At 35.4% G+C, this 22994-nt stretch overlaps 1 protein-coding gene and 2 pseudogenes across 2 annotated transcripts in view; 1 reads left to right on the top strand and 2 right to left on the bottom strand.

The window, feature by feature from the left end:
• Positions 1-571: 571 nt before the first annotated feature.
• Positions 572-1366, bottom strand: LOC105310837 (annotated as a pseudogene).
• Positions 1367-1489: 123 nt separating this feature from the next.
• LOC105310838 (meckelin-like) overlaps positions 1490-22994 on the top strand; it is a 34299-nt gene continuing 12794 nt past the window's right edge. Inside the window, exons 1-6 of one of the 2 annotated variants that reach the window (XM_011386940.2) lie at positions 1490-1765; positions 3391-3479; positions 5123-5216; positions 15617-15716; positions 17184-17253; positions 17358-17429. In XM_011386940.2, coding sequence (XP_011385242.2) covers positions 1573-1765; positions 3391-3479; positions 5123-5216; positions 15617-15716; positions 17184-17253; positions 17358-17429 — 618 coding nt within the window. In that variant the 5' untranslated portion in view covers positions 1490-1572. The remainder of the gene's footprint in view (positions 1766-3390; positions 3480-5122; positions 5217-15616; positions 15717-17183; positions 17254-17357; positions 17430-22994) is intronic. The other variant, XM_023526868.1, reaches the window with a different exon arrangement.
• Positions 10758-10876, bottom strand: LOC111735052 (annotated as a pseudogene).

Below are 22994 nucleotides of genomic sequence, written 5' to 3' on the forward strand. Positions count from 1 at the left end.
GTATATTGGAGACCCTATTTTGGAATACAAAGGGTGTTTGACTTCCAATTTCCATTACCTGTAGAACAAGAACATTATATATATATATATATATATATATATATATATATAATGTAACCTCAGATCTCTAACAGTAGAAGGCTTAAACAAGAATAGATGTTATTAAAATAATGCTGCTTCCTTTGATGTGACAGCTACACATCCATCTCCCATTTCCACAGATGATTTCTTCAGTATGTTAGAGCAGTAAGGGATGGTTTTAGTCTCATAACCAAGTTAGAGTAAATACACTGGCCACGTAATACATGTGCCCGTTTTTTTTAAAAAAATTCTGAATCTTGGGCAACTGTTCTCTTGTTACTACTTTACAGTTTCTAAAAACTGGAAGAATTTAAGTCTTCTCAGGTGAGCATGTGAATGAATGGAGGTAAACGAAAATAAAATTTAAAAAGATGAGTTGTGATAGGAGAGCAGCCAGATAAAAAAATCAAAAATAAAATAAATAAAATAAATAAAAAGAACAGTAATTTAAAGTGTACTCTATAATGCAAGTTATGACTTCAAGGTGGTATCACATGGCATACTTCTGAGTTCATTCCCAAGATATTCTGCTGTAGTTATCTCTGGCTGTTTTACAGATTGGTGCGATCTCTGGTACTAGGGGGTCATCTGGGTTTGGATCACATAGCAGTGAACAAATAGATAAAAGAACTTTAGAAATAGTTAAAGCAGGAGACCACTGTAACCTTAGAATATTGAGACAAATACTGCCATTACTATTAATATTTTGATGAAGTCTTGTTATAAATACAATCAACCTTAGGTGGTTTGAAGGGGTAGTCTGTAGGAAAATGAAATGTCAAAAAGAATACACCACCTCAACATTGGTCGTCATTAGGCCCTGTAATTGTGGCTTGCCAATGAAACATATACCCACTTTGGACCTGCACAACATTGTACTGCAGGGTCACGGGCCAAATCACTAAGTTCCTTATGGCGTTTCAGGCCATAGTCGATGCTTTGTGTCTGGACCCTCACTATCTCCATGTGTGCTCAAAGGTCCGACCTTTTCTCTTGATTATCCCGGCGGCAAGGAAGGACTGTCTCTTGGTCTCACAGTGGCCCTGCCAGACACCAGCGCTTGGTACTGAAGCAGCTGATAGCTCACGAGAACCTCGTGACTGGCTTACGAAAATTGTGCGGAAATTGTGTGGAAACCATGCTTACTCTTAATTTGTGCGATACAATCTGATATTTTCTTTCCTGTGGTATTTTATCTCCAGATCTCCTAGTTGATTTCACGTCCTGCTAATGGGTCGCATCCTAGAATTTTGAAGCAAATGTTTTAAGTATCGAGTTGCGCCTGCCAGGTTCCAGGGTTAGCTTGCTTTTAATCCACTCTTTTCCGCGGCTTTGGTAACCTAGCAACTAAACAGTTGTTAGATACTTCCGGAACCTCAAGCCAGTTGTCTCATTGGCTCTGAGTCGCCGCAGAGGCTGACGGGACGCCGGAGACTGCGCGACCACCAGCGTCAGCACCATAGTAACGGCGGCAGTGGCGTTGGGGTGGCAATGGCGGCTCGGTTCATCTTTTCGAATGTGGCTGTGACTGTTTTTCTGCTGTTGGTCCTCCCTGGCTTCTCACAGGCCCAGACCTTCTCCTTACCTTTCCAGCAGCCGGTGATGTGCGGCCACTACCAGTATTTCGACATCTCCGCGCTCTCCTGTGTCCGGTGTGGAGTCAACCAGAGGCAGGACGCCCGAGGTGAGATGATTTGGGGTGGGCCCTGGCCCAAGTAACCCGCCTGCGTTGGTACTGTGTCCAGCCTCCGGCGTCGCTGAAACGCCTTTTCGTCTGCGGGAAGAATATATCAGGAAAGTTAACTGCTAACACCTAAAAGGATTTCGTCGGAGGATTGCAGTTTACACTCTAATGAGGTTGGGGAACCCCGTGTCCGCTACCCCATGAGCTGTTGCCAGAAATTAATTGCTCGGCGCCAGTCCCTCACTGCTCAGCTGAGGAGTCTTTTACCCAGCACCTAGGAAGCTGCCTATCCAAAGCAGAAAAAATAGAGAAGTAATCCGAGGTGCAGAGGAGCAGGTGACAGGACAGGTCGTGGAAGGAATGCAGATTAGCGCTTGTAAACTCTGATAGCCCTTTATTTTTATTTACAAATCCCAGAAACTTAGAGCCTGAAGGTACTTTAACCTTGAGCAGGTCCAGTCTTATTTTACGGATAAGGAAATTGAAGTCCAGCGAGGTTGTAATGTCCTTTTTTGTCAGTTAAATTGGGGCCTGGAAGAAATTGTGTATCTTTGTCCTCAGTCTCTACCTATGTATTTCCACTATAAGATGTGTCAGTAATATCATAGATTTCCTTAGGACTTGTCCTTTTTATTATTTAACATTTCTAATTGTCCTTAAACTCTCTTTAGATTAATCTTAAATTTTTGTTGTTGAAACATCCATCATTTGGTCCTAGGTCTCACTGAAACTGTTTAGAATAAGACTTTTCCCATTTTCCAAAGTCTAAGATGTTTTTAATCCTGATTTAGTCACTCATTGTATAAACTTTCCTCCATCTTCAAATTTGACATATCCTCATTTAAGTCATCATATAGGACAGTTCAAGCTCCTCAGTTGAGGAAATAAGAATGAGAAAGAATTTCATAGGCTAGAATGTATGGTGTTAGTTTCATAATAATGAACCTAGATTTCATATGCATTCTGCATAAATTCCTCTGCATGTTATTTTCCATTTCATGCTTCCTTAGAGAATGTTGTTCTAATGTATCCAGCATATTGAATATTGATTATCTTATAATATTTATTATCTGTGAAAACAGGAATATGATTTATTTGAATCAATATAACTTTCCCAATAAGGTTTTGTTTTGACAAAGTAAATTTACGTTAATTGAATATATGTGTATGGTTGAGTGAAATAGAAATGTAAACTTTCTCATAACAGTTAATAACTTGATCATTAGTTTCCTATTTAAATAATTTGACAGTTCAGTTATGCTTGCACTTAAAATGGTAGCAAACACAATACCTAGTGTGTGCCACACACATTCTAAGATCATTACATGTAAAACTTATTTAATACTCATACTAACCCTATGAGGTAGGTACTTTCCCCTCATTTTACCAAAGTGGAAGCCAGACCACAGAAAAGTTTAGTAACTTGCTCACGGTCACGCAGCTAAGTAGCAGAATCTAGAACCCAAGAAGTATGTTTGTGGAATTGAACCCAGGCAGTACTGGCTCCAGAATCCTGCTCCTAACTACTATATTGCTTCTCTAGATCTTAAGAATGATGAAAAGTTTTCCTGTCTTGGAGTTTTATTATTATTTACCAAGATCAAAATTGACTCTCTTCTTTTTAGGAACTTCATGTGTGTGTATACCAGGATTTCAGATGATCTCTAATAATGGAGGACCTGATACTATTTGTAAAAAGTGCCCAGAAAACATGGTATGGCATATTTATCTTTAAATGATTTTACCGTAACAAGTAAAATATTAAATGTATTTATTTTTTAAACCATAATTTAATGCTGTACTCTAATATTTTCTCACAAATTAAAAAAAATTTTAAGCTTTGTTTTTACTAGAGTAAATTTTGAGAGATCAGTGAAATTTTATGGAAACTTGGAAAAAACAGGAATGTATTGCTTTACTTTTTAAAATCTGAAATCCAAAAAACCCACAAAGCAATAAATATTTGTTTCTTTATTTTTCCTCATAGAGTAACTCAGTTATAAAGAAAAACATGATTGATACATACATCTATAGAGCAATTTGGGATGTGCGTATCCTCTGACTGGTACAGATTAAGTGCTTTAGACCTGTGTATCAACAGTTTTATATAATAATTAATATTCATAATGATATGTAAGGTGTGATAAGTTCATGAAATGCCAGTTGCGTTGCTAAATAGGTTTAAAAATATCTGTCGCTGTTTTTTTAGTCATTTCATTTCATCATAACTTTCGGAAAATTAGTAAATTAATAGTTTTAGTATATGATGATTCTTAATTAACAGAAATACATTTCAGTCATTTTGAATAATTAGGAGTCTCTGTGTGGCAGTTCTGATTTTATAGTAATGTTTCTTCTCATTATCTGTATTAGAAAAGCATTGAATCTGGGAATTTAATACAAAGTTTCTAGTTGTCCTACTTTATGGCTAATACGGGTTTGATGGTCATTTTGATACTTATTTTATATTTTTGGAAATATTGATCCTAGCTGAATAACCTATGATAAAATAGCCACCAATATGAAGTGATACCAAGTAGATTTGTTTTTCAGTGACATTACTAAGATAACAATTTTTAAATAGTCCTATGTAAATGTGCTGTCAAATATAGGATATATATCTCTATATCCAGTTTTTCAACCAAAATTTAATTTGTAGTATTATTTCGTTATTGCCATAGTTCTCTATTAATTTTGTTTACATCCATGTTAGTAATACAATTATTGTATTTTTGCCCCAGGTTTTCCTAAATCATATAGTATGATTTAGGAAAAGGTATTTTATCAAAAACTTTTACTAGTACACACTATTAATGGATAGAAGGAAATATACTTACAATTTAATTTTAACAACTTTGTTTACATATCATTTATATACTATAACATTCACCCATTTGAATCACAACTTAATTTTAAAAAGCTAATGTATTTGAATTTTTAAAAATTAGAATAATTACTTTAAAACAGGTAATATTAAACTGTTAACTGGCTATTTATTAAATCCTGTTGAATTTTGTTTTATCTTTGTAAATGGAAAACTGAATGATATTATTAATTATGAAAGTAAAGACTTATTTGAACTGAAAATCAAGAGGCAGAAAGGACTGTTGCCCACAGTTAATAGTAGTTGATACATAGTTATAATGTATATCTTAATTTTGGAATATAAGCACAAATTGGCTATCCAGGGAATTTTTATGTGGCTCATATGTGTATTTATATGAATATCAACTGCAAATTATACAGTATTATGGCTTTTTGGACTTACATGATCAATTAAGAAGGAGAAAGTTGAATCAGAAGGAGAATACATACATATGTGTGTGTGTGAGTGTGTGTATTTCTTTTTTAATTTAGAAAGGTGTTACCAAAGATGGCTGGAACTGCATTTCTTGCCCTGGTGGTTTAACTGCAGAAGGAAATTGCTACTGTCCCACTGGCCATATTTTAGGTAAGAAGTAGATCTCTTATGAAATAGTAACAAATCCTCATTTGTGTTTTTGATGAGGACATAAATTGAAATAAAATGGTCATTTCTTAACAGTATTATTTTCATTGTTGTTCAAAATTTAATGATATTTGAGACAGTATAGGCATTGAGAGGATAAAAAGTCATACCTGACTAAAAATTTTTTTTTTAATTCTTAATAATGTAGGATTAGATGGATACTTCCTTAATATAACAAGATAAAATATATGTATTTCAACTCAAAAGCCAACATGATGATTAGTAGGGAAAAATTATAAGCATTCCTATTAATATCAGGACCCAGATAAAGATGTAAATAATGCACTTAAGTAAATGAAAGAAATAATTCATAGAGAAATTTAAAAGAAGATAAAAATCATTAATTTCCGATTTGCATGTATGTTCAGAAAATCCAAGGGAATCACTAAAAATTATTATAAACAGTAAAGGTTAGTAGATATAAAATTAATATCCTAAAATTAGTAGCCTTCTATAATCCTTTAGAAACTTTGAAGGAAGAAAAGATCATCTACATTAGCAATCAGAAAAGCAAAAAATGCCTAGCCATAAACTTTAAAAGAAATGTTCAAGATAAATTATTGAAGAAATTTTAGCATGCTACTGAGGAACACGGAGGTAAGCTTTAATAAATGAACTACATCCCATATTCTTGGATGCAACGATTAAATATTATGTGAATGTCAGCTCTCCCAATAGCAGTTTGTACATTTAAAAGAACCCTAATAAATTCTACTAGGATTTTGTTTGTCTGTTTTAGGGAGTGCAAAAACTAATTCTAAAGTTTATCTAGGAAAATATGTGAACAGTCAAGAAAATTATAAAAAAGGAAAGAGGAAACCATCTTTTCAAATATGCACATTTTATAGCTACTTAATAACATGGATGGCTGGCTTATGGATAACATAGACTGATTGATAGAACTTAGAGAATCAAAATAGATCCAATTCATTTGGGAATGTGGTATGGGATAAAAGTGCTATTTCATATCATTGGAGAAAACACTGATTAATAAACGGTATTTTAGAAAAGACTAAGTTGGCTTTATACCCTTATTTTTTAAAAATAAATTTCAAGTCAGTCAAATATTTAAATATTAAATATGACTATGAAAGTTTGTAAAAAACAGGAAAAAATTAGTAGTCTTGGTGTGGAATAGGCCTAAGTATGAGAAAAAACTCAGAAGCTATTGAAAGAAAAATCAATAAATTTGACTACATAAAAATAAAAAATACCACATGAAACACCACATAAACAATATTAGAAAAAAAACTACAAACTGGAGAAAAATTCATAATGTATACAATAGACAGAAGGCTAGGTATGGCAATATATAAAACTTTTACAAATAAATAAGAGCAAGGTGAATAACTGAATTTTTTAAATGATCAAAAATAATAAAATTTATGGAGAAAGAAAGATTTAAACATGAAAAATTTGCTCAACCTTACTCAGAGTAAGAAAAACAAAATTTTATTTTAAAATAAATTTTATTTAAAAATTTTATTTTTAACCCACCAAATTTTATTATCAAACTTTTTGAACTTTGGCAATGTGTTTGCAGGGATACAGGGAAACAGTCATCAATTATTGGAGAAGAATAACTGGCTGCAACCTCTATGGAGGGCAAGCTGACATTATTTATCAAATGCAGATCATTGTCCAGCAAGCCCTTGTTTAGGAATTTCTTGTCTCAGCATGGTAAATATATGTCTGAAGAAGTATATGCATTTTTTTAAAAATTGCAACATTATTCCTGAGACAAAAGATTATAAATAATGTCAAAGTCTGTTAAGAGAATATCGGTCAAATAAACTATAGTACATCTGTACAATGGTATAGGATGCAGCTATAGAAAAATAAAGCAGTTTCCTATGAAAAGAAATCTAAGATGTATTAACTTAAGATATTAACTTAAAAAACAAAGAATAGAAAAGTTTATCCATTCACCCACAAACATTTATTGAGTACTTGCTGTTTAATGTATTTGGTATGCTACCATTTATGTTTTCTACAAAAGATTATATATGTATACTTGCTTGTATATGCATAGCTTATTTCTGGAAGAATTTACAAGAAACTAGTAACAGTGTTGCCTCCAGGTAGAGAATTGGGTGGGAAAGAGACTTAATTTTCTCTTTAAATCCTTCTTTGCCTTTCATTTTTTATACTTTATGTATTACCTGTTTGAAAATTATTTTTAATAGAATAAAAATTTCTGCCACCAATTTATTTAAAATCTAGTTAGAAGGCAGGACACGCATGTGGAAAATTTATTTTCAGAGTAAGATAGCAATAAAAGATTTTCACAAGGGCACACATAATAAATCATCAAATGAGCACTATAGGTAATAAATGCCCTATAAGGAAGAACCAGAGTTGTTTGGAAAGGTTGCCATGCGGAGGCAGTGTAATAGCTGGACCTTAAAGGATTAGTGAGATTTCAAATGTAGCAAGAAAGAGGAGAATATTCCAGGCAGAGGAACAGTGTAAGCAAGGATATTATTATAAATGTAAACATCTAGATTGAGTATGAAGGGATTATGAGGATATCAGGTTGCTGAGTTTAAAGGTGCATTGGTTAGATTGTAGAATGGCTTGAATGGTAGGATATTCTATAGGCATAGGCATTTCATTGAATGTTTTGAACAGGGAAATAATTAAGATTAATCTGGCAGTCATTTGTTGCATTCATTCAGCATATAATTCAGCATATATATTCATTTAGCATATATATTCATTTAGCATATATTTATTGAACTACTACTGTGTGCTGGGCATTGTCCAGGAGCATAAGATAAAGCTGTACACAGAGTTTAGTAAACATGAACTAAGTCCCTGTCCTTGCGAAGTTTACATTTAAGGGATGGAAGACTGGAAGTAGGAGAACTGTGAAGAGGCTTCTGTGTTATTGTAGGCATGAGGTTATAAGGACCAGAACCAGAATTAGGACAAAATTATATACAAAGGAGTAGATGCTAGAAATATTCAAAGGATGATCATAGACCTAGATGAGTGAAGGAATTATAAGAATAAGGAAAAGGCAAAGTCAGAAATACCTCTGGGATATCTAAGTGGGAATGAAGGACGTGATGGCTAATAGATTCACATGCTAAGGAGAAGTCAATATAGCCTGAGTTACTAAGATTACTTTTGACAGTCAGAAATCACTGATGCTAAAGTTGCAGTTTTAGTGAGTTGCTAAAAATGAAGGCTATATGCCAGGGGGTCTAAACAGTAGCTCTAATACCTAGTGACCCCTTAAGGCTGGGTGACAGCTCCCAAAACAGTATTTCACTATTTTAGAGGCTACTATTGCGTACTTGAAATTATCCGTGCTATGAGTTCCTTAGAGCCACCTTGAACTTTCGCTGTTAATTTCTTCATGGATTTGCAAGAGGGGTTGTGGAGGAGTGGAAGAGTGGAAAGCAAGAGGGTACATCTTGCATAGTTTCTCTCAACTATTTCCATTTCTGACATAAGAAAATGCCCAGGTGATCCGAAAATTTTTAAAAAATTATTAGGTAACTTGTGAGAAGCATGGTGGTGTGAGGGGTCCCTTTGATTCCTCCCCTTGAGACTACAAATTGAACAGCTATAATCCAATGTAAGATTCCCAGCCTGACAGACACTTCTGAGAGATCTCTGCATCAAAGCATCTGAAAGTGGGCAAATCAGGTGAGCAAGGGAGAAGGAAAAGGAGAGGAGCAGAGATGGGTGCTGTGAAGCCAGCTCGGAGCTCCCTGCAGGACTTGGGGAGAGGGGAGAAGTTAGTTTGTGGTGTGTACTCTCTGTAGCCCCAAGTATTCCTGCCTGAATGATCAGCATACACTATGGCAGAACCCAGTGATTAGGGCGAAGCAGAATACAGAGGTATGATTGCTGTGTTCTAGCAGCTGCCATTGCCAGGCAGAAAACAGAGTCATAGAACCTGACCACCTTCCCCTACCCTCCAAAGCTCACCTCCCCTCACTCTCCTAGAGGGCCCCAAGGAAAACTGCAGCAAAAGTGTCAGGCTACAGAGCAGGGAGAATGCAGCCAAGAACTGAGGAGACAGCTTCTGAGCTGTAGACGTACACTGCAGCTGGCCCTAGTGACAGGGGTGGAGATACAGAGGCAGAGCAGCTGAGGCCTGACAGCCACCATTACTGAAAACAAAGTCACAGGTACACCAGCACCCTCTCCCAACCTACCCCACCTCCATGCATGGATAATGATCCTAGTGGAGGCACCTGGGACACCTCAGCAGCACAACACTGCATCTGGCCACTGGGGCAGCACTGGGACTTCAGGAGCTCAAAACCCCATCACCCACCATATTCTCCCACGGGAGTGGAGCCCTGAAATCAAGGTGACTTGGTCACTGAGGAGACACACACCTCCCCAGGAGTAAAGGGCATTTTTGTTACCCAGCAGAGATCCGGGAGGCCTGGTGGTGCAGGCATCACCCACTGGAAAACAACAGAAAAACCCCTTCTTAGCAACCTGCTAAAGAGATTTCACTTTCACTCTTAATAATAATAAAAATTTTTAAAAAGCAGAGTTCATTCCCTTAAATAACTAGGTGGAGAAATAATTCATCAAATACCATGAACAACCGAGGTAACAAGGCAGCTCAGAAAAAAAAATGAAGAATCTCCAGAAAACACACTTAAAGATACAGAAATATGTGATTTAAATGACAGAGAATTCAAGATTGCAGTTCTGAAAAAAAATGAGATGCAAGAAAACTCAGACAATTTAATGAACACAGAAATAAAATCAATGAATTAAAGGAATACTTTACCAGAGAGATTGAAACTTTAAAAAAGAACTAAATGCATTTTCTGGAGATGAAGAACTCATTAAAAGAGGTGAAGAATGAAATAGCAAACTTAGGAAATAGAGCTGACCAGATGGGGGGAAAAATTAGTGATATTGAAGACAGAAATTTGGAAATGACGCAGATGGAAGAAGAGAGAGACTTGAGAGTAAAAAAAAAAAAAAAAAAAAGGCCTCTACAAGAGCTATCTGACCCCATCAGAAAGAGCAATATAATAATAATGTGTGTACCAAAAGAAGAACAGAGCGAGGAGGATATACAGAGCCTATTCAAACAGTCAACAAGAACTTCTGAAACTTGTGGAAAGAACTGGATGCTTGAAACCAAGAAGCAAACAAAACAGCTAATTCTCTCAATCCAAAAAGGCCTTTTCCAAGGCATGTTATATTGAAATTGTGAAAAACTAATGACAAAGAATTCTCAAGGCAGCCAGGGAAAAGAAGACTATAAGCTATGAAGGAAAACTCTTTAGATTATCATCAGACTTTTCAGCAAAGACTCTACAAGCTAGGAGGGAGTGGAATCAAATATTCCAACTATTGAAAGAGAGAAATTACCAGCCAAGAATAGTATATCCAACAAAGTTATTATTTATTTTATTAGGTGAGACAACCCTTGGTTGACCTCACAGATTGCAAGGACCTTGTCAGTTTACAATCTCTTATTTTTATTTTTATTTTTTACACCTACAGCACCTGGTCTTCCTAGTTGGTCTCCCATCCAAGTACTAACCCGGCCCGACCCTGCTTAGCTTCAGAAATCAGACAGGATTGGGCTTGTTCAGGGTAGCATGGCCGTAGACACAAAGTTATTCTTTAGATACAAAGGAGAAATAAAGACCTTTTCAGACATACTGAAGATGAGGGAATTTTCAACCACAAGACCTGCAATTACAGGAAATAATGCAGGGGGTTATTCCACCTGAAACAAAAACAAAAAGATATAAAACTATGAGTAAGATGACTAACAGACAGAAACAGGAAATTGCAACCCTTCCTCAGAATAGGATATTATACACTTAAATATTACATAGTGGTTAAAGGAAGTAAAAACATTTTAAAAAGAGAAGACAATAGGTACTGCAACTCAGAAATGAACTCAGAGCATAAATAGGGATAATTCGAGACAACAAAAAACAATCAACAGTAAGAAAATTGAAACAATCATCAAAAACCTCTCAAAAGAAAAAGTCCAGGACCAGATGGCTTCACTAGTGAATTCTACCATTTAAAGAACAAGTTTGCAGGTATCACACTGCCTGACTTCAAATTATACTGCAAAGCGACAGTAATAAAAACAGCATGGTGGCAGAAAACCAGACACACAGACCAATGGAACTGAATTGAGAACCCAGAAATAAACCTACATATATGTGGGCAAATAATTTCCCACAAAGAAGCCAAAAACATACAATAGAAAAAAAGCCTCTTTATAAATGGTGCTGGGAAAATTGGAAAGCCACATGCAAAATAATGAAACTAGAGTCCTATCTGCCACTATAAACCAAAATTAACTTAAAATGGATCAAAGACCCAAACAGTAAATTGACCTGAAACAGTAAATTGATTGCATGGAAGAAAATGTAGGTACTTAACTCATAGACCTTGGATTTGGAGAGGATTTTATGAATTTGACCTCAAAGGCAAGAGAAGTAAAAGCAAAAATAAATGAATGAGACTATATAAAACTAAAAAGCTTCTGCATAGCAAAAGAAACCATCAACAAAACAAAGAGGCAGCCAACAAATGGGAGAAGATATTTGCAAATGACACTTCTGATAAGGGGCTAATATCCAAAATATATAAAGAACTCTTACCACTCAACAATAAAAGAACAAACAATCCAATTTAAAAATGGGCAGAGGACCTGAACAGACACTTCTCCCAAGAAGACATACAAACAGCTAACAGACATATGAAAAGATATTCAACTTCAGTAGCTATTAGGGAAATGCAAATCCAAACCACAATGAGATACCACCTCACACCTATTAGAATGGCTGTTATCAATAAGACAGGTAACCAGAGCTGGAGAATTTGTGGGGGGAAAGGAACCCTCATACACTGCTGGTAGGAATGTAAATTGGTACAGCCACTATGGAAAACAGTATGGAGGTTCCTCAAAAAATTAAGAATGAAATTGCCATATGACCCAGCAATCCCTCTTCTGGGTATCTACCTCCAAAATTTGAAAACATCTGTAAAGATATAGTCACCCCGGTGTTCACTGCAGCATTATTCATGGTGGCCAAGACATGGAAACAACTGAAGTACCCTCCAATAGATGATTGGTTAAAGAAGATGTGGTACATGTACCCAACCATAAGAAAAGATGAAATACTGCTATTTGTGACAATGTGGATGAATCTTGAGATTATCATGCTAAGCGAAATAAGTCAGTAAAAGTTGAGAACCATATGATTTTGCTTACATGTAGGATATAAAGACAAAAGCAACAAATGAACATGACAAACAAACAAAAACTTGTAGACACAGAAAACAGTTTAGTGGTTACCAGAGGGAAAGGGTGTGGAAAGAGGTAGGTAAAAGTAAAAGGAGTCAAATATATGGTGATGGAAGAAAATTCAACATTGGGTGGTGAACACACAATGCAATTTACATGTGACGTATTATTTAATTGTACTCTTGAAAATTATGTAATTTTGTTAACCAATGTCACCCCAATAAATTAAAAAAATTATCACTGAAGTACATATCATAAAAATATCAAATAATTCATAAGGCTATAAAATGAGAAGTGGCAGTTGATATTTCTCACCTATTTCATTTCCCAGAGCTTACCTTAGGTAATTAATTATTCTTTATCCTTTGAAAGTTTATATATATATGATATATATATAAAAACACGCATATACAGACACATAAGTGTCGGAAACCAGCCGACCAAGTCAAACTAGGTACCTGAATGGGGGAGCGGGGACTGAGAAAAAAGAGAAGACAGACAGAGTGCAGGAGGTGAACAGATCTCACAGCTGTCTCTCCAAGTTTATTTCTTACGCTCCTTTTTATACATAATCTGTCCCTTGGTGTATCCCAAGATAACATAATTAAAGTAACATCCTGAAGATCGAGGTACGATTGACACTTCCTTTGACACTCCCTTGACACTCCCTTTGTCTATACTTAATCTTCTTCTTCCTGGAATTTCACAGAACCAGCCTTTTCCCTTTTTTTATGCAAGCAGGCCTCCCGAGATAATCCATGCACTCTTTTGAATTTGGGGAGCTTTAGCTCCCTACACATAAGTATTTTGGAATGTTTATAGGCAGTGTATTTTAAGGTAGTTCCATAAGAGTACATATAGATCTATCACCTAAAAATACATATATTTGTATTTTTTACCTTCCACTTAAAAATTTTACTTTTTAAAATTAAGGCAATGCATGCTATGATTAGAAATGTGAATAGTATCGAAGAATACAAAATCAAAGCTAAGGATTCTTTCTCTCCTCACGCTCATTCCTAGTCCTCAACTGTAACCACTGTTGTTTCTTTTATATTTTTCCAGGAATGCTTTATGTATTTATATGTTTCTATACATCCTTGAAAATATTCATAGAAGTGTCATCATACTTATTCGTTTGTTCATAAATATTTGTTGATAAAAAGCTGAAATAAATTTTAAAACTTCATTCACCCACAGGGCTTTTTAGCTAAAGGGCAGTAGCTAGCCCCAGTTCAGCTCTGGCAGATTGTCATCATGTAAGAACATAAATACAATGAAACCAGATTTTCCTTTTTTTAAGAGATGCCAGAGGTGCAAAATTTTTATATGAAACCTCCCAATTTTAAATCTTTCTAATAACAGTTTATTGAACTTCACCTGTTAGGTGCTGGGATACAATAGTGAATCAAACTTATATTCTAGTGTCAAGAGAAAGAGAATAAACAAGTGAATAGATATATATTAGGTGATCATAAGTGCTGTGAAGATAAATAAGGCAGGGTAAGGGAGACAGCAGAATGTTACTTTACATAGATGATCATGGAAGGCCTCTGGGAAGGTGACATCAGAGCAAGGACTTGAAGAAAGTGAGAGACAGAGCCATGTAGATGACTGGGGAACTCATTCTAGGCAAAAGGAATAGCAGGTGAAAAGGCCTTAAGATGAGAGCATACTTGGCATATTCAAAGATCAGGAATACACTAATGTGGCTGAAGCAAAGGAGGAAAGTGGAAGCAGATGGGCCTGAGAAGTTGGAGTGATAGTGTGTAGATCATGTAAGGCCTTTTAAGCTGTAACAGTGACCTTTAAAATTAACCTGTGTGAAATAGAAGACCACTGGATGATTTTCAGAGGAGTGAAATGATCACGTTTAGTTTTTAAAAGACTCATTCTAGCTTCTTCCTGGAGAATAGAACTAGGGTTCCAGTTAGAAAGCTGTCACAAAAGATGATGTAATATTCATAGAAGTGTCATCATACTTATTCATTTGTTCATAAATATTTGTTGATAAAAAGCTGAGTAATAGTTGAGGAAATAGAGAATAATTCAGTTTCAGGATATATTTTGAAAAGAGCTGACAGGATTTGCAGATTTATTTTCTAATTTTATTTTTATTTATTTGTTTATTTTTAACGAGCATGCGAAGAAAAGACTATAAATATAGGAGGCCTGGATAAATGGTGAAATGGAGTTGCCACATACTGAGACAGGATGACTGTAGAAGGAACAAGTTGTTCAACTTTACTTTTGTTACAATTGTTTTTAACCACTTTGCGAAAGCTTAAAACATTATGGCTAAAATTATGATTGGGACTAATGGTCTTTGAACATTTTTCCCAGTGCCAATTATTACTCCCTCAGTGGCAAGTAATTATTATCATTTTGGGGTGTGTGCGTGTGTCCTAGAATCTTTTCTTTTTCTGTTTTTAATATACAGATATATATTATAGCCACAGGAAATATAAGTGGTATTTTTATATAAATATTTCATACCAAAAATATTGTTCTACAGCATACTTTTTTCACTTAACAGTACGATCTGTTAGATCTACCTCATTCCTTTTAATCCACTCCATAGTATTTCATAGCATGGGTCTACCACCATTTTTTACTTTAAATATTTAGGTCGTTCTAACAAATATTACTTCAGTGAATATTCTTATACACATGTACAAGTGTTTCTGCAGGTTAGGTATCTAAAAATGAAATTGTAGTGTGGTAGGGTATATGAATTTAAAATTTTAATAGATACTACCAAAAGCCCTCTGAACTTAACAGCAGTCTGTGAAAATGCTTCTTTCCCCATACCCAGTGAAACAGGAACATATAGGTAAGAGGTAAGAAAATTTTTGAAGAAAAAATATTAATTTATTATGATTTGGAAAATTAGTTTCTCTATTTTTTATGTGAATTGGGAAGGTTTCACTTTTCTATATTATGGAGATGCTTAATATGCCTTTTATGCAAATAAGGTGTTTTGAGAATTATTAGAATAATTACAAGTGGATTTTACTAAGTATATATAAGTATATATTGACTATGAGCTACATCCTAATTTTGTTTCTGAATTGTTTAGTGGAAAGAGATGTTAATGGAACATTGTTGTCTCAAGCAATTTGTAAACTCTGTGATGAAAACGAAAACTCTCTTACAGTATCGAATGCTTTAGGAAACAGGTAAGCAGTGTGCTGGGTCCTAACTTCATTAAAATCATATTATATTTATGTAGAATCATATTATATTTATGTAAAAGTATTTTCCTATATCATTTGCTCCTCACAATAACCCAAGGAAGGGTAGAAGCAGACATAACAGCTAAAGAAGCTGAGGCTCAGAAAATGAGACAGAATAGGGTTCAACTGTTTCAGTCTCTTATCAGTTGTTTGACCTTGAATATCTCAGTAATTCAGGCTCCTTGTCTTTTGGATGGGGATATATTACCCATTTCATAGGCTGTTATCACAGCTTAGAAGTAAATACGTTAAGTTCTTAGCATAGTGCTACAGAGTTAGTGCTTAGTAAAAGGTATCTATTTTTGTTTATTATGTCATTTGTACATGATCTGTAATATATACTACATAATAGTGACTTCTATTTGCAGAATACTTACTATGTGTCAGGTATTGTGCTTTATATATTATATTACATAAGAAAACTAATATAATGATAAATATAATAATTCAGGTACCCTGATTTGTAGCCCTGTTCTCTATCACTTTCTGTTCTCCCTTTATGCATGCATGTGTGCACACCACACACACATTCCACCCTCTCTGTAACTCATATATATTATTCCTATTCCAACTTATTCAGTTTTAGAGGCTGCATGATGACTTCCCTCTAAGTACAGTTTTCTCTTCAGTTTTCAAATTTAAGATAGAAAATACTTGAGCACCTTCTCCTGAGGATACTTAGTGTTGGGTCATCTTTTCTCTCCAGCTGACCTTGGTTGTAGCACCCAAATATGGACTACTGGGCTGATCCCCAGGTCTTCCCCTACAATACTTACCTAAGCTTAGTTCAAGTTCTGTGCCATGCCCCAGCCCCTCCTCCTACATTCTCATTGGTGTCCCTACTAGTTCTGTGCCCACCCTCCCTCTATATTATTCATTAATGAAAAAATATAAAATATTTTCTTAAAATAAACCAAGATGATGAATAGACTTTAAAAGTGTTGGTTGTAGGTTTGATGAGAATTAGAAACTTGTGGGTTTTTTTTTTTTTTTTTTTTTTAGCATGTCTTACCTTTTTGTTTTGTGGCAGATAAAATAAGGAAAACATATTTGTTATAACTACTTACAAAAATGGATTGGGTTTCATTTATATGAGTTTGTTGGGCTCTTTTGTTAATTGAGTGACTTTACCGTCTTTGCTGTTCAGTACTGTTTATTCTTTACATTCTATCTGGTTTCAAAAGAATGCTCTCCTATTATTATTTTATTGACTTATTCATTGCCTTGTAATAATGAGTGGTATAAAACTATTCAAATCAGTGTTAATATTTTTAATTTGTTTACTTTATTACAAGTAATGTTTAACTGACTGAATCTATTCTAATCTAGTGTTTAAGAATATAAGTTTTCAATTAAATTAGGTTTAGTATAATTAATTAACATTTAAAAATTATTTTGTTATACTGACAGGTGTATCCGATGCGAGTCAACATTCATTAATACCAGCAGATCCTGTGCGTGTTCAGAACCTAACATTTTAGTAAGGCTAATAAAAACGATAAAGTATATATTTTTAAATTAAATTGCTTTTACTGTTCCATAACCAGTTCATTTGTTTGTTTGTTTATGTATTTCTGTATTAAGGCAGGGGGATTATGTTTCAGCAACACTAGGAATTTTCCTCGTATGATTTCAACTGCACGTTATGGAGAGCTTGTGAGTATGTTTAAATTTTTTGTTTCATTGTTAAGGACCTTTCTGTATTTTTTGGTAGTTAATCTGGGACTAAAGTGAGAAATGTGCAAATTACTTCAAAATAGAAATTATCAGTCAAAAAAACATTAGACTAACAACATGGCATTATAATTTATAAATTTAGTTATCGTTTTCTCTATCTTAACTCATTCCTTTTTCAGCGAATCTCAGAATGTCTAAGCTGGAAAGGTCCTTCATCAATCTATAAAGAATGCAGTATGATATAGTTAAGAGACCAGAGACTCTGGATTTCAACCCTGGATTTACTAGTCATTAGCTTTGTATCTTGGGACTTAGTTACCATTTTTAAAACTTCAGTTTTATTGTCTATAAGTTGGACGTAATAAAAATACCTATCTCATAGTGCCTAGACATGGTAGTCACTTGAGAAATGAGGATTATTCGTATCCAGCCAGGTTCCTTATTTATAGATGAGAGCATGTTGGCATAAAGTTAGAGCTTTTGTAACAGATGCTGGTGATGACAATGTTGGGTGTAAAATGGGAATAAGTGGGTAAATTAGAACTGAAGAGGTCACGAATCCAAGAGAATAGGAGTTAGGTGACTAAGAGTTAGTTGATAAACACAAAAGATACTCAGAATGCCAGCAGAGCTTGGGGCAGACAGGCTAGAATCTGGTTGCTAAAATCATCATTGAATGAGTGAGAGCTATTAGGGCTGTGAGGATAGCCATGATGAGGGTGGAATCTGGGATTTTGATAAACAAAGCAAATATTTCTCTCTAGTATAATCTTGTAGGATGACAGATGAATACCAAGTATTTACAAAACAACGAAATAAATGCTAAAATAGGGCTACACATAGGGAGCTTGAGATCATAAAAATTGGTTGTTTGTAACAAGATGCATGCCTTCTGGGGCATTCTTCTTTGGTCTTGGATTATAGTGAACTTCTGTATACCATTATCAAATTTGTAGGCATTTAATATTCATTTTTTTGTTTGCAAAATAAGTTGAAATAATTTGCTGAAAGTCCCAACAATGTCTCTTTTTCATAGTTGGCCTCAGATCACCAATCATTTAGGTCATATACGTTTCAGTTTCCTCCAGTCTGGAACACGTCCTCAGTCTTTCCCTATCTTTCATGAACTTGACAGTTTTGAAGATTATAGGCCTTACAATCTATAAGGTGATCCTTGACTGCATTCTATCTCATCTTCCTTCATAATTAGGACATGCTTGGCAGAAAACCACACACACACACACACACAAAAATGTAGTGCTATTCTCAGTGCATTGCATCACATCAGGGGGCACATGATGTCCATGATGTCTACTTGCCCCACCAATACTGATGTTAACCTGCCATAAAAATCATCATTTTCCCTTCACAATTAGTATTTTTGAGGAGAAATTTTAAGATTACACTTCCTTTTATTCACTAAACCTTAACTTAGTAGTTTTAGTCTCCATTGATGACACTTACCTGTAACCACTACTATGATGGTTGCAAAATCTTTTCGTCATTTCTCCCACATTTATTAAAACATTCTCCTGTAAGGATTTTCCCTTCTTCCCATTTATACATTTATTTATTAATGGCAGTATGGATTCGTGAATTCTAGTTTTATTCAATTGGTTTTAATCCAATACATGTATTTGTTTTGATGCTCAAATTGTCCTAGATTTGGCCAGTTGAAGCCCTTTTCCACATGTCCTCATCATTCTTCAGTCATTTCCATACTTCTGACACAACAAGATTTCCAGGTTTTCTTGCACTTTTTCTGCCTCAACCCTGGAATCAGCCATTTCTCTTAGCAGCTCTTAAGGATGATATTTAGAAACCAAGATTACCACACTTAGTCTGCCTTCTTAGCAGACATAGCTAGAAAATATATATACATTTACATATATACATAAACACATCTATCTTGTTTATATATTACAATAAATGAGCTCATATGGATGCTTTCGATTCCAAAGAGATATTTCAGAGTTCGTTTTAGCCTTTCCTTTTGACAGTAGTGAGACTTTTTTTTTTTTTTTTTTTTTTTTTTTTTTTTGGTGTGCTGCCCAGGAAAGTAGTGAGACTTTCGATAGTATCTTCTCCAGTAGTGAGAAATCTGGGTCCATCCTCAATTTACCCATTTGCTCAATATAACTCGGCTCTCTTCCACACCACCTCCATGTGCTCCCTCCCTACAGCACCACTGTGCATTAGATCCACGTCAGCTTTCTCTGCTAGGAAGGGAAGGTGGGCAGGAAAGGGCTATTCCAGTCTTAAAGTTAATCTAATTAAGTTAATGTACTTCATTTAAACCTACCAGTCTTGAACACTGGTGGACAAGTTTGGAATCCCTAACTTTAAGGACAAGTTTGGAATCCCTAACTTTAAGTCATTTTTTAATTTGGTGATGATAAATTCTTTTAGCTTATTTTTGTCTGGGAAACTCTTTAAAATATTTTTCGTCTTTATTGAAATATAATAGACAATTAGTTGCTTGTATTTTCATTGTACAAGTCAATGAATTTTTTTCCACTTATAGTTGGCATACAATAATGTACCAGTTTCAGTTGTATAGCATAGTGATCAGAGATCCATGTAACTCACAAAGTGATCACCCCACTAAATCTAGTACCCCTTTTTCCCCTTACGTATTTATTACATTATTAACCATCTTCCCCATGCTACACTATACAGCTCCATGCCTATTCTGCAACTATCTATTTGTACCTCTTAATCCCTTTGCCTTTTTTTGTCCCCCCCAACCTCCTCTCCCATCTAGTATCCCTCAAAATATTCTCTGTATCTGTGAGTTTATTTCCACTTTTTTTGTTGTTGATTTTGTTCTTTAGATTACACATGTATGTGAAATCATGCGATATTTGTCTTTATCTGACCCATTCCATTCAGCGCAATGCCCTCTAGGTCTTTTTCCACCCCCTTCCTTTTAGTCTGTGTGTGTTTTGTAATCTGAAGTGAGTCTCTTGTGGGCAGCATATGTAGGGGTCTTGTTTCCGTTCAGCCATTCTATATTTTGGTTGGAGCACTTAATTCTTTTCCATTTGAGGTACTTGTTGATAGGAATGTAGTTATTACCATTCTTTATTCCTGTTTTTGATACATGTTTTTTCTTCTTAAGGAAGTCTCTCCACCATTTCCTGTAATACTGGCTTGGCGATGATAAATTCCTTTAGCTTTTTTTGTCTGAGAAGCTCTTTATCTGTCCTTCAACTCTAAATGAGAGCTTTGCTGGATAAAGTATTCTTGGTTGTAGGTCTGGGTTTTCATCACGTCTAATATTTTGTGCCAAGCCCTTCTGTCCTGCATAGTTTCTTTTGAGAAATCAGCTGCCAATCTTATGGGTGCTCCCTTGTAGGTAACTAACTGCTTTTCTCTTGCTGCTTTTAAGATTTCTCTCTTTGTATTTAGCTTTTGGTGTTTTAATTATGATGTGTCTTGATGTGGGGCCTCTTTGGGTTCCTGGTTTTTGGGACTCGCTGAGCTTCCTGGGGTTTTATGTCTATTTCCTTCACCAGGTTAGGGAAGTTTTCTATCATAATTTCTTCAAATAGCTCTTCAATGTCTTGTTTTCCTTCAGGTACCCCTACTTCATGGATATTTTTACCTTTAATTATGTCCCATAGGCTCCTTAAATTATTATTATAGTCTTGGCTTCTTTTTCTTGCCATTGTGATTGAGTGTCCTTGGCCTCCCCATCCTCTACATCAGTGGTTCGATCCTCTTCTTTATCCACTCTGTTGCTTCCATCTAATATACTCTTCATCTCGGATAATGTGTTCTTCATCTGACTGGTTCCCTTTTATAATTTCCATTTCCATTTTTATGTGTTTTATCTCTTTGTCGGAGTTCTCACTGAATTCATCTATCCTTCCCCTAAGTTCATTGAGCATCTTTAGAACCAGTGTTTTGAACTCTGTATCTGTTAGATTGCTTGATTCGATTATTTCTGGATCTCTGTTCTCTTCTCTCATTGGGTTTCTGCTGCTTTGTCTTCCCATTTTGGCTGCCTTTCTATGTCTATTTGTATGTATTAAGTAAAGCTCCTAAGTCTCCCGGTCTTATTAGTGTGGCTTTGTGAGGTAGGTGTCCAGTGGCACAGCCTAAGAGGGTTCAGCTGCAGGCCAAGTTTAGCCCCAACCTGTGCCCTTCTGGGGCCACCTGTTAAGATTCAGCAAGCAATCCACAGATTTTGTGCTTATAGTTGCCTCAAAAGGCCACATCAGAAACCAAGGCCAGCTGCCCCCAGCATGAGTCTAGGTGCAGCTCATCAAGGAGCACCTGATTCACTGAGGACACACCTGTATGTGGCTTGGGTGGGGCCACGAGTTGGAGGAAGCAGAGTTTCAGGGAATCCTCTGGGCAGAGCGACCTCTGTTATCCAGTTTGATGACGTCTCAGCTATGGCAGCACTGAGTCCACACACTGGGAGAGGGGAGGGCTCAACAGCGGAACAATGGATACTGCCAGCACTTTTCTATAGACTGAGTCTCGCCTCAACCCTCACTCATACAACTCAGTGTTCCCCTGTAAGTCTCTGATGCCCCCTGTGCAGCCGAACCAGCACTGGTGCTGGGAGTGAGCAGGTCTGTCACCGCGAAAGTCTGCTCATGGACATGGTCCCTTTAAGAGGCATCTGCAGCTGCTGGCTGTAAGTTATTTTATAACTGGTGTTCAGACTGGTTCTATATAGCCAGTGTATGAAACATGTCAAGAAAATGTAGTTTAGATGGTGTGACTATCTTGGCTCAGTTCTCAGCTTAGCACGTATAAAAACTCAGTTTTATCAGTGCAGTTGGATGTCAGTCAGGTTCTAAGGGACCAGTTCAAAGTAATTAAACTCTCAAGAGATTAGAATGATAAACCAATATACATGTTTACTGGTTTATGTTGAAACCGTAATTTCTAGCTCGACTAAAATACTTCTATTGACTTGATAATATACACTTTCTAATTGGAAAGTGTACTTAGAACATTACAGAGAAGATGCATGCTTCTTTGGGTAATACAGAATTGAAATGTAATTAATTAGTTTTGTATAATTTTATAAGCAAAGCATCAGGTCTTCCTCTAGAAATACTTTACTGCCAATCAGTAAAGAATTTCCATATATATGGGTCATTATCTTCCCATTCTCTTTCCCCAGAGATATTAATAGTGATCTCACATATTGGTTTTTGTTTTTCCCAAAACATTTATTCTGAAAAATTTCAAAATTGCAGGAAAATTGAAAAAATAAGACAATTATTATATATATGTCTTTTACCTAGGTTAACCAATTTTTAATGTTTTGCCACATTAGCTTTATATCTGTTATGTAAATGCAGGCACACACACTCACTCATGCACATATTTTTTTCTGAGCCACTTAAAAATAAATTGTAGATGTATGGCATTTTACTCCTAAATACTTTATTACGTAGCTTCTAAGGAAAAGGGCATTTTTCTGGCATCACACCTGAGAAATTTAAAATTAATATTATAGAATTACCTTATATACTAGCCATATTGAAATTTTCCCACTTGTTTCAATAATGTACTTAA

The sequence above is a fragment of the Pteropus vampyrus genome, unplaced genomic scaffold, assembly GCF_000151845.1.
Source record: "Pteropus vampyrus isolate Shadow unplaced genomic scaffold, Pvam_2.0 Scaffold12861, whole genome shotgun sequence".
Taxonomy (NCBI): domain Eukaryota; kingdom Metazoa; phylum Chordata; class Mammalia; order Chiroptera; family Pteropodidae; genus Pteropus; species Pteropus vampyrus.